Source organism: Scleropages formosus, chromosome 14 (assembly GCF_900964775.1).
Source record: "Scleropages formosus chromosome 14, fSclFor1.1, whole genome shotgun sequence".
NCBI classification, from domain to species: Eukaryota; Metazoa; Chordata; class Actinopteri; order Osteoglossiformes; family Osteoglossidae; genus Scleropages; species Scleropages formosus.
Genome location: NC_041819.1, coordinates 740,007 through 751,819, shown reverse-complemented (window position 1 = coordinate 751,819; position 11,813 = coordinate 740,007). Strand labels below are relative to the sequence as shown.

Sequence of the window (11,813 nt, the reverse complement as noted above, 5' to 3'; positions counted from 1 at the left end):
AAAGATCTCACATTACAGTCCTACCTACCACTATGATACCCTAAAACTGGAAAAATTACCCTGCTGTAAAAATGGGTAAATCATTGTAAAGTAGCTTAGTGTACAAACATAACATTGTGAGTCACTTTGGAAAAGTTACGTAAATACATAATACACCAATTATAAACACCCAGTTACAAAAAAACACTGATTTACCAAATATAAAGTAATACCCATATTGGTCTACAAATTGGGGAGGGAGGGAATATATATATATATATATATACACACACACATATATATATATATATATAATATATATACACACACACACATACACACACATAATATATATATTTTTTTTTTTAAAAAGGAATTGTAAACATCAGCATCAAATGAATGACTTTTTCAAAAATCCAAAACCCTGGAAAACTTGAAACAGGAAGCAGAAAGCAGAACTTTAAAACAGCATCTTCTATTTCATCAAAGCTTCTTTCAGTTCCCATGTGTGTTGTGCGGCTCTGAAACACAGGAAATCTGACCGTACGGCCAGACAGCGAGCACACGGACCTGCAGCGGTCACAGCAGGGGCACGGGAAACACACATCGTTACATCACTGAGGAGTGCTGGAGACATGGTCCACAGAACAGCCTTCAGTCAGCTGTCCGTCCATCCATCCATCCAGCCTGGAGCTGAGAAACCTGGAACCCCCGAGTCCATAATTAACCCCTATTTCCAGGGAGGAACACATCTTGTAGCAGGAGACAGCGGTTAACACCCTTCAGTCATCATGCAGTCCCTGGATTCTACACAGGATGGCAGTAGAGCACCAGTTCTGTGCAGGACAGGGGTGTTGAACCTAGTGCCTTCCTCCCTTCTCCACTGGGGTCCACTCCCAACTATTCATGGCCTCATTGCTCCAAGCAGCACTTAATTATCTGTGCTATTCACCTGTTCACAAAACCCAAAAATCAGTGCTGAAATATAATTTTTCCTTGGTTCACTGCAAAATGAACCATTGGTTTTTGGAAATGGGAAAAGTATGAAAACAATAGGGCTCATGAAGCACCACTAGAACAGTAAGCTGTATTCACGGTGCCCAGCAAGAGCCCATTTTCACTACTACTCTCACAGGTGAATCATGTGATCCCAAAAATCATACATGTTCTCAAAACGTGGGGCTTTGATTTCTATAGAATTAGATTGTCAGCTGATGTGCTTCCAATTCTCATTTTTACCTTACAGAAAGTAGCAGGGAACAAAGTATCTACAAAACACCAAAGATATACTGCATATCCTGCAATTATGACATAACACAAGATTATACTAAAGTTGTCATAATTTAATAACCCATTTGCATCAACAAAAGGCAAAACTTTCTAGAGTGGGGAAAAACCGTAAAAGCAGTCTGTAAAAGTATACTTGGGCACAGAGTTTACATCCTATAAGCAAGATGTCAGCAGATAGAGCAGTGGTTAGAACTGTTGCTTTATACTTAAAAGGGCCTGCGTTCAAATCCCACTCTTGCTGTAGTACCCTTGATAAATGCCATTATCCTGAACTAACAAAAACCGCGTACCTCTACAAAGGGGTACATCATCACAAGCTTGGTGTGTAAACAAGGTAAGTCACTTTAGAGAAAGGTGTCAGTAAAATGAATAGGCAATAAAGGAGAAGCCTTGTATTTATCTGCACCTGCAGTTCACAGCTCGCTGTATTCTTTCCCACACATTCAGAGAATTAAGGTTTAAAAACAAACCCTCAGAAGGATATTTTCCCATTATACAGCCAAGATATACAACCTTAATTACTAGAAAAAGTTTTTAGTCCTCATGACTGGAATACTAAATCAATCAGTTCAACTTTGCAGTCTCCATAGCAACAGAGAAGCCAGCTGAGAAGGCAGAGGATTTCTCTTATGAACACAACCTTAAAGAACTGCACTTTAGGGTTTTCACAATCATTATAGTCCATTATCTGAAAGTTCATTTTATTCTTCCTTCCGTTCCTCTTAATAATTTGAACCTATAGAATATCCTTCAGCCATGCACTTGACCCTCAGGGAATGATACAGCGAAAGTGCGTCATACAGAAAATGACTGACTGCTTTCCATAAACATGAAGTTTCATCACCTGAAAACACTGACTTGTCTCCACGTGAAGAAAAATCAAACCACTGCAGCATTCAACCAACATGCAAGTCCTCCATTTTTTCCATTTATATCTTATGAGAATCAGGCACTAATAGCAACATATTTGCTTTAATATGACCCCCCACACTGGCTGTAGGAGCACCATGCAGTGCCCAATCCTTTCTAAAAAGCCACTGTTACCGGGAAATTAACTTTAACTGCACTGGCTACAAGTTCTATAATACAGTGAAAAGGCAACTAAAAAATTACTGTAGATGTCAGCAAATTAAATATGTCACGGTGAGTGATTAACTGTCTCCTTCATCCCCAGTACATACCTTTAAGATGAAGATGACATTGAACATTACATACTAGCAACTAGAATAACAGTTAAATGTGTGTGTGAAGACGTAACCTGAATGTTGCAAGCTGAAGGGGGGGGGGGGAATCAAGGTAAATACCCGCAAAGGAATTTCCCCTTAATATCTTTAACAATGATTAGCTCCAGTGAAACACATTTAAAAAAAAAAAAAAAACATGGCAGAAAAATTACACAAAACTGAACATAGCATTACTTTAAAGACACAATTTACTTATGAATAATCATACATGATAGCACTATTCATTAAACTTGCTGGTACAGATGGACAATTCCTCATATCAAGCTCCACATGTTCCTCTAGGAGGCACTCTGACAGTTACCCCCCCACTGAGAGACCCTGAGTAGATCGATTAAATGTATGAGCACCTTGTGAATAAACTGATCCAAATGGGAGACATCATTTTTACTTAAAAATAAATATTGTGGCTCACTGAGGGACTGGTCAAGTCTGAAAGAGGAATTGACCACATGCTGTTCTTTGTCAGCTTCCACCCAGTCCATAATCAGAAAGGTCAAAGGTCAAGGCTTGGTGCTGGACGACTGGGACTTGCGGTGCTCCTGTAAACAGCAGGTTGAACAGAAGGAGAAGTCCAGGTAGTGGAAGGGGACCTTTCCCAGCAGGGAGTCACCACACCACCAGCAGCGCCTGCCGGCACAGAGGTGGGGAGGTGGCAGAAACACAGCTCAACACAGGGAATCCTGTCCTAAATTACAGCAAACACCCTGAGGCACAAGGCCACGTGTAGGACACCAGACAGCAAACATCATGATTGAAAGTACCACTAGATTAATAGGAAATACACCAACACTGTACACTACCCCGGTACACCAGAGCACAATAGCTAATGTGCCAACAAGGACTGAAAGGAAAAGAGCAAAGGTTCCACGTTGGGACGCCATACCGGATGTTGGAAATGGTGCCGCCTGTTGAGGCCAGCTGCTCTTCCAGCCTCCGCTCCGCTGCCAAGGCCCGCTGTGGAAACAAAAATCGTGAGGTCAAAGGTCAAAGGTCAAACGCAGGATGACCTAGGCTGGCAAAGTGGGATATGAATCCGGTTTACAGCAGTCTTCATTCTTACACATACGTGCACGCGTTACCTTCTCCCGATCACTGAGGGCTGCGAACCTCCTCCTCTCTTCCTGCTCTGCTTCCTCCCTCCTCTGCTCCTCCTTCTGTTCCTTTTCCCTCTGCTTCTTGGTTGCCTTCTGTGCTCGCTTTTTTTCTGCCTTCTTCAACTCAATGTCTCCCGTCAGCGGCGCCGGGACCTGAGATGCACAGAACACCTCGACACAGTCGTACAGCCCCAAAGTTTCACAGAAGCCACCAGACAGCCTGCACAGGTGTGCGGTGCATTTGGTGATACGCATGTTCTGCGTACCTGCGCTTTGCTGTAGTCGTACTTGTCAGGGTATTCAGCCATGTACCGGCGGAACTCGTTCCTGGTGTCCCTCTCGGCCGCCACAGCGTAGGGAGTCCGTCCCTTTTTATCCCTGTCAAACATGGGGTGAATAGGTCTGCACACAGATACACCCGGAAGCAACAAATTCATATCCACGGTCGTGAAAAGACTGATCAAGGTGAGAGAGGCGGTACCTGTGTGCCGGGTCACTGCCGGCATCCATCAGCCGCCTGACCACGCCCCTCTGGCCAGCCGCCGACGCCACATGCAATAGCGTGAACCCAGAGTAGTCGATTTCTGCGTTGAGGAAGTCGGACAGGGTCAGAGTGCCAGGGTCGCCACCCCCTGGATGGTGATCAGCAAAGTCTTGGAGGAGGCGCTGCAGAGCTTCCAGGTCTCCCACCTTGCAGGCCGTGAAGAAAGCGTCACGCAGTGCGTAACCCCAGTCATCTCCTTGGCCAGACTGATTGTCTAAGATGTGAGAGACAGGGAGTGCAGACGGTTATACAGTCGTGTAAAAAAGAAAGTACACCCTCTTCGAATTCTATGGTTTTACGCATCAGGACATAAAAAAAAAAAAAAAAAAAAAAAATCATCTGGTCCTTAGCAGGTCTTAAAATTAGGTAAATACAACCTCAGATGCACAATAACACATGACATATTACACCATGTCATGATTTATTTAACAAAAATAAAGCCAAAATGGAGAAGCCATGTGTGAAAAACTAAGTACACCTTATGATTCAATAGCTTGCAGAACCACCTTTAGCAGAAATAAATTGAAGTAATCGTTTTCTCTGTGATTATCAGTCTCACATCGTTGTGGTGGAATTTTGGCCCACTCTTCTTTCCAACGTTGCTTCAGTTCATTGAGGTTTGCGGGCATTTGTTTATGCAGAGCTCTCTCAAGGTTCCGCCACAGCATTTCAATCGGGTTGAGGTGTACTTGGGTGTACTTTATTTTTCACATGACTGTACATACACAGGCGGTCCTCGAGTATGACGTGATTCCAGACAGCCTGGACTTACGAGGGCCGTTCCATCAACTCAGTTGTATTATTTTCGAACCCTGCCTATCAACGACCACTCCATCTGCTATACGATAACTTTGGCTACCACACTGCCGCAAGGCGCTACATTTCTTACTGCTTGAGTCTCAGTCAGTGTTTGGGTGTTCAGCAGCAACTGAATTTTGTTTGCAAAACTTTTCTTTTGTGATTTCCTTCAAGTTACTTCTTACATAAAATGTCTAGCAAGCAAAAAAAAAAAATTTGCATGTTCAGTGAAAAAAAATATTACAGCATAGAAACAATTACAATACTTGTATACTACATTAATGTTTAATTATTCTACATTACAATTACTTTTACAAGAACAACGTGGAACATTAGTAAAAACCAGAACAAAGCCCATCGTACAATGTAACATTCATGCATGTTAATTGTTAACATGACCTTATGGTTTATATGAGAGGATATCCGTGATAAATCAGGTATCTCACATGCATGTGCATTTTCTTGGAGTCCTTCCGAAGACATGGACTTGATCACGTTCCTTACAAACGGTCATTAAATCATTGTCTTTTCCCCCACACTCACACTGACATTGTTTGTTCACTCTTCATTCCCTCTGGACAGCCGTCCAGTTAGGTGCTTTGCTTACTCTCCCAAAGCCCGACAGCCACGGGTCTCACCCTTCTCTGCAGTCGGGGCCTTCTTACTCCTCCTGGATCGCCTTCTGCGCATCTCCTCCACCTGTTTCTCCTTGAACCCTGGACTTTCTGCCTCCAGCTCCTCACTCCCAGGCTCTGAACGCATCACCACAGCAAAGGGGAAAACTGAGAGCTGCTCTCCATAACTGGACACACATTGCAGTGGCGTGTACTGGCTAGGAAAAGGATGACAATTCCAAACCACCTATGCTCAAAATACAAAAAAAAAAAAATCAGGGAGGAAAATCAGCTGAAAATGTTTGAATAAAACTGTCTTCGAAGCACTTATACAGGGCTAATACCTGTTCATTACTATAGCGCTTACCAGCCAGGGTACTAAAATATACTGTGCCCTAGAGCAGCACAGGAACAGTAAGTGCTAGTGACGCCCACTAGCAGAATCTTCTCACCAGCCGTGTTAAATTTATTCATTCAGTAAATGCTTCTCTCCACATACAGCTCAGAGAATAATACAAATAGCAAATGCTCCAGTAAAATTACCCTGCTATATAAATGGGTAAATAACTGTAAGAAACTTAACAGTGTAAGTCGCTTTGGAGAAAAGTATCAGCTAAATGAATAAAAGAAATACCTCTTCCTGAGGAACATCACTTGGCACCGACCCCTAACTTAACTGGGCTGCGAGTGCCCGGTGCCGGTACCCTACTCTGAGCTCAATCACCTTGCCCTGTGGATCTGGGGTTGTCCTCCTCCTCCTCCTCCTCCTCCTTCTTCTTCTTCTTCCTCCTCCTCCTCTTCTTCTTTTGGCACCTCCTGTGGGGACAAATCTCAAACTCGCGCAGATCCAGTGTCCCCAGGGTCTCCTCTACCACCTCCAGGTCCACAGCAGGACTCTCTTCCTCTGAGCTCCTTTCCTCATTCTCCACCCTGGGTGCTGCAAGGCACAGCAGTCATGAGGGAGGACAATGCTGTAAATGGTGGAAGCGGTTGAATGTACTGAACCTGCGCTCGGAAAACACACCTGTAACTTCCTGCCCAGCATCCGCATGTGTCCGTGGGACTGATCTGGGGATTTTCTCCTTCCATACTTTCTTTGGAGAACTTAAGATCTCAGAGACTTCGGTGTCTCTTCCTGTTCCAGGAAAGTTGGCAGTTTATATTAAAAAAAGTCACCTTGTACAGAAACACCTGGCATCATACAGGACAGCAGGTACTACAGCGTCTACGGACAGAGTTGTAACCTGAAGGTTAAAGATTCAAGGGCAAGAAGACAAGGCCCAGCTGTAGAAGCCCTGAGCTGAGTACTTAACCCAAACTTCTCCTGGTCCACACACAGCTAGATATATGACAGAAATGTCTAGGTTTTAAAAAAAATTAAAAGCATCCCAGAGCACTTTTAAGCCCCCCTTAGAGGGGGAGAATAGAGACTTGGCGTACCATATACATGCAGCGTGGACAGGAGCTCGTGCACCCGTTTGACCTCACGGAACGTTGCGCGTCGGGTGGCGAAGGGCAGTGTGCGCACACGGGGGTCGGTCTTGCTCAGGAGGGGCGACTGAACTCCGAAGAACATGGCCCTGTTGTAACTGGGGATGCGCAGGAAGATGGCGCTGGCTTCCCTGAGGTGTTCTGACCAGCTTTGAAGGAGCTCCTGAACATCCTGGGATGGACAGCAGAAAGGATAAGAGTAAAAGCAGCAGCTGACATAGCGGTCACAGGACATGGGTTCGAATCTTGCTTCCGCAGTAGTACACTTGATCAAGGTACTTTGCAAGAACTGATCAGTACAAATTACTCAGATGTACAAATGGGTAAATCATGGTAAACAGCATAGTGTTAAAACCTAACATGAAATCACTTTCAAATGATGTTTTTTCTTCCAATGAATAAATAATAAAAAAGGAATGTGCTTTAACAAACAGGACACCTAAATACAGAGACACAGGACAGTGGCCTCGAGGCTCAGTTTTAACAGCGGTCCTACCTTGACAAGGGCCGCCTCGTTGTACCGGCGCAAAGCTGCGCCGGCTGACTTTGGCGCATGGCCACGATTCTGGGAATCTCGCAGGCCCTGCGCTGTACCGCGCTTGGCTCGAACCGTGTACCGGTGGAACGTCTTGTGTTGCAAGACCTCCTTCCTGTGATACCAGAGTGAGAGAAACCCATTTGATATGTTTCCTCTTCCGTAGGAAAGGAGTGGGTGGAAACAGTAAACAGTTCCTTGTCCTGGGAGTTTTTATTTTTCTTTCCTCAGTTGCCAGATGGCATATTTTAGAGCAGTACATTAGCAAATTGCCTTCACACTTTACTCACACTTGTATCACCGTACGTGTTCTTCTGTATACTACTGCGTTGCATTGTTGACAACAGCACTTCATGAGAATAAATTAAATAGAATTGAATAAAAAACACCTGGCAAAAGTAAAATACTAATAGTGAAGTCACTCACCCTTGGAAAACAGCCCCAGCAAAGTGACCCCCTCCAGTCATCAGAACAACCCACACAGACTTATTGCTGATGTTCAGTAAAGAGATGGCTAGGTCTCCCACAGGGTCCAGCTGAAGAAGAAACAAAGCAGCGAGGCCAAACATAAGTCCCAGTGTGGACCTGATGTAATTCTCTTTCTGCCCATTACCAACATGGAGAAGTGTTGGACATCTCAGAAACATCTAGTCACAGCTACCTTCTTGCTGTGCAGCACACAGCGGAACACAGACAGGTACTGTCCCTGAGAGTTCCGGAATAGCACCCTGCTGGTCAGCCGTCCGAGGCCACTGTCCATCTCAGGAGGACTCTCTGCATCCACAGAGGTCGAGTCGTCATCGTCACCAAATCCCCAGTCGGCATCATAATTCCCCCCCTCGGAGTCCGAGCCAGAGATGCTAGACATGTCTCCTGTAAGGATCGGCAGCAGGCATCAATTATCTTCTACACAATCCAAGTAAGTATGTGATGAGCCCCTCACGACGGTGCCAGCTCAAGCACTCCTCCCGATCGCAGCTCTCTCCGCTCTCAGCCAAGCGCTAGTGTCACCTGCACTCGTCTTCTTCTCGAAATCCTCCACCGTGACTGGGCTCCGGCCCACCAGCTTCTGCCTCAGGTTAAAGCGGTGCCAGTCCAGCTTGTAGTGCTCCATCTGCGAAAGACCCCAAGGAGACCAAATTGTAAAGGCACTTTCTGCATTCTTCCCCATCCCAGCATGCAGTAAAATGGCCAACAAGCACATTCGCATGGCTGCTGTGGCAGTTAAAAAAAACAAACTTGATGGCTGCTGATTCAAGCTCCACTCCCTGCTCCAAATATAGTGCTCTTGAGGATGATGTCTGAAGAAAGGAGCCTGTTGAAGGAATACATTTAAACATACAAATACATGTATTCGGCCTGTACATGTGTAATGCTATCCATAAGAGTGGTTAGAGCTACTGCCTTTGGACCCAAAGGTTGCAGGATTGATTCCCAGCTCCAGCTGTAGTACCCTTCAGCAAGGTACAGACACCCCTTGACTTATGCAAATAGACCGTTCTTCAACCCCTTACGTAAGTCAAAAGTTACGTGAGTCCCTCTCCTTCCCCACCATTCAACATCATCACGTGCTCCTTTATAGATACAACATCCTTCACTATCGTATTTACATTCGATACGGCTAAACCTGGTTCCCATGCTATAGAGGATAATCTTAGTCCACTTTCATTCTTTATTATTTTCCATTTCACCTCCAAATCCATTGCTGCACGCTTGCGAGGCGGTTCTTGTTTTCCTCAAGTGCACGTTTACCACCAGGCATTGTGAATAATGAAAAGCGTAAAAAAGATGGGGGGAAAAAAAGCACTACACTAACACAAGGAGATGAATTCACGGCTCAAAACACATGGGAACTGGGAAGATGCAGTTTCCTACTTTGGCTACGCCGACTTGCGCATAACATATTCCAGATGTTTCGCGTAAAAGAGTGCTATCCATAAATAACGTGTATGCCAGGATTTTTATTTATTTATTTTTTTTTTACATAAATCTGGATTTACATAAGTCAAATTTAGGTAAGTGGAGGTGTCTGTACCCTAAACTGTTCCAGTAAAATCACCCTGAGCGCCTTCAATTACTGTCTCCTGTTATGTAAAAGTCTCCAACTGTACACCATGCAAATCTCTTTGGATGGAAGTATCAACTGCGCAGCTGAGTATGAGCAGAGCAACATCTCCACACTCCAGTCAGGCCCTTTGGTTCTGCTCCATCTTACCTGCTCCTCTCTGTTCTCAAATGGGCACTGGCAGATGGAGCAGAACATCTTCTCAGACACCTCTCCGAGCGCCAGGCCCTGTCTTAGGCTCTTGTCCAACTGTTCTTCCCTGTCAGTCAAACGCACTTCTGTAGCGTGAAACAAGAGTTATGCAGAACATTGAAAAAGCTGAGAAAATATTTCTGCTGTCAATAAGGGCTTTCGGGGCCTCTGACACTCTGCATGACAGGCATCGAATGGGAGCATGAATCTTTGGCACCTTTTGTAGAAAAAGCAGGTGAAGGAAGCCCTGCTGTACAGAAGACCTCCTCCAAGCCCTCCAGGAGAGTCTCGTCCTGGAGGCTGTCAAACACCGAACGATGGTCAGGTATAGCAGTCATGGTGAACACTCCTGTACATGTGGAACACGACATCGGCCAATTAGCACAAGCGTTCCATAGGTAACATTCCACCAACAGCATGTGCACACCACTTACCACTTCTCTTATTAAACCGTTTGTACATGGAAATGACCACGCTTCCCACTTGTGTAATGAATGCTTAAAATATGTGCACATTAGTATTTCTAGCTTATTCATTTTTAATAATAGGCTTTCTTTTTTCACTCTTGTATTCTCAAAATTGTTTGCAGTGAACGCGACCTGCATTCGCCCACCGGGCCCATAGATGGCAGTAAAGTGCAGCACAAAAAGAGAACAGGGCGTGCGCCACCGCCTCAATGTAACTCATTTTCATGGTGTCTACAGCTCGTGCTCGGTGTTCCTGAGGCCCCTGAGCGCTCAATAACAATGAAACTGTTGCTGAAAGACGTTTTTGGAGACAACCCATTTAATTAATTCATTGCCTGTCATTGAATAATTAGTTTAAAAATTAACGCAGCTTTAAAATTAGCAAAATAAAAAGTGTTATTCAAGTTTTTTTTTTACATACTCACTCGAATGGATCGAGCGGGTCGTATTCTGTCACTGAGTTCTAACAAGTGGAAACTCTGGAGTTACAAAACATAACAAATTACGATACGAGCAGTGTTCCGGTCCCAAATTTTGTTGACTGACTGGAGCAGGAGAGATTACACTTCGTGAGGTACGATGATGAACCTGGCTTGGTGACACGTGTAATTTTATTAATCATACGTTGGCTTACGAGCTTAATATTACAAGACAACACCCACCGTATGACAGGCTTCTCAGATTTTCAAGCACATGTTCGCACTGCCGACATGTCACGTCTGAAATTACGAAAACGTGACAAGTTCAGTCGGACACCATGATTCACTCCCTAACCACATGTCACATCTGGGATAGTCAGTCCCGCTACGGAAGCCGATGGGGATCTTTAAGCACTTAGTTTTATCGAAACGCGTTTTCCCCGTAACTCAGGTGTCGTCACGTGTTCCGCCTGTCAGGTGTTGTCACATGCAGCTCACGTAAAATATCCAGATAACCATTTATTGATATCGTGATTCTGTTCCCGTCAGAAAATGTGTGTGTGTGTGATTCTGTTCCCTTATTGTCACATTTTTTTGTATGGAAGCATTTTACATGTTCAGTTTATTTCGTTATAGGCCTAGAAACAAATACGCCCAATTTCTGTGTCAGATCATCATGTGCTGGGAGTACCGTCCTAGAAACATTACATAATTTTATTATTACATTAAAACACACACACGCACGCGCGCACATTTTCTGAACCACTTCCCCATACGGGGGCGCGGGGAACCGGAGCTTATAGTATATTATACTAAAACATTCATGTTTTATTATTATAATTAGTAAAACTAAGAGTATCCCTGTGCGAGCAAACAATAATGTCTGAGGTCCAAGGCAAACCATTTCAAATAGGTTTTTTGCGATAACATATTAAACGTGGAGCGTTCGTTCCAAAGACGAGTACGACGAGCACAGTCTGATAAGGCTAATATCAGCTACTCTGACAGCAGAGCGCCAATAAAACGATCGCCATTCAGACAAGTCAACGTCCTGCTACTGTCCTTTTAAAAGGCGTGACCA

The 11,813-nt window shown here is 44.4% G+C and overlaps 1 protein-coding gene across 3 annotated transcripts; it reads right to left on the bottom strand.

The window, feature by feature from the left end:
* Positions 1-490: 490 nt before the first annotated feature.
* ankzf1 (ankyrin repeat and zinc finger peptidyl tRNA hydrolase 1) lies at positions 491-11,102 on the bottom strand. Of its 3 annotated transcripts, XM_018765497.2 has the most exons (16): positions 10,976-11,102; positions 10,064-10,195; positions 9,805-9,932; positions 8,601-8,703; positions 8,251-8,462; positions 8,016-8,125; positions 7,551-7,704; positions 7,004-7,226; positions 6,588-6,698; positions 6,288-6,500; positions 5,588-5,701; positions 4,089-4,365; positions 3,874-3,985; positions 3,593-3,760; positions 3,397-3,467; positions 491-3,140 (listed from the first exon to the last, which is right to left on the bottom strand). In XM_018765497.2, the coding sequence occupies exons 2-16, from the start codon at positions 10,182-10,184 to the stop codon at positions 3,014-3,016; spliced, it is 2,244 nt and encodes a 747-aa protein (XP_018621013.1). In that variant the 5' UTR covers positions 10,185-10,195; positions 10,976-11,102; the 3' UTR covers positions 491-3,013. The 3 variants fall into 3 exon arrangements, with proteins under 3 accessions (XP_018621013.1, XP_018621031.1, XP_018621022.2); XM_018765515.2 differs by lacking the exons at positions 10,064-10,195; positions 10,976-11,102 and adding an exon at positions 8,829-8,904 and having other exon boundaries at positions 9,805-9,846; XM_018765506.2 differs by lacking the exons at positions 9,805-9,932; positions 10,064-10,195; positions 10,976-11,102 and adding an exon at positions 8,829-9,032.
* Positions 11,103-11,813: the final 711 nt, after the last annotated feature.

What these genes read in the sequence shown, in the direction of transcription:
- ankzf1 (XM_018765497.2), bottom strand. Translation starts at nt 10,184, where the DNA reads ATGACTGCTATACCTGACCATCGTTCGGTGTTTGACAGCCTCCAGGAC. An exon ending in GTCCACGCTGCATGTATATG is followed by an intron (nt 6,699 to 7,003) that starts GTACGCCAAGTC and finishes TTCCTGGAACAG; the next exon opens with GAAGAGACACCGAAGTCTCT. An exon ending in ACGACTACAGCAAAGCGCAG is followed by an intron (nt 3,761 to 3,873) that starts GTACGCAGAACA and finishes TGTGCATCTCAG; the next exon opens with GTCCCGGCGCCGCTGACGGG.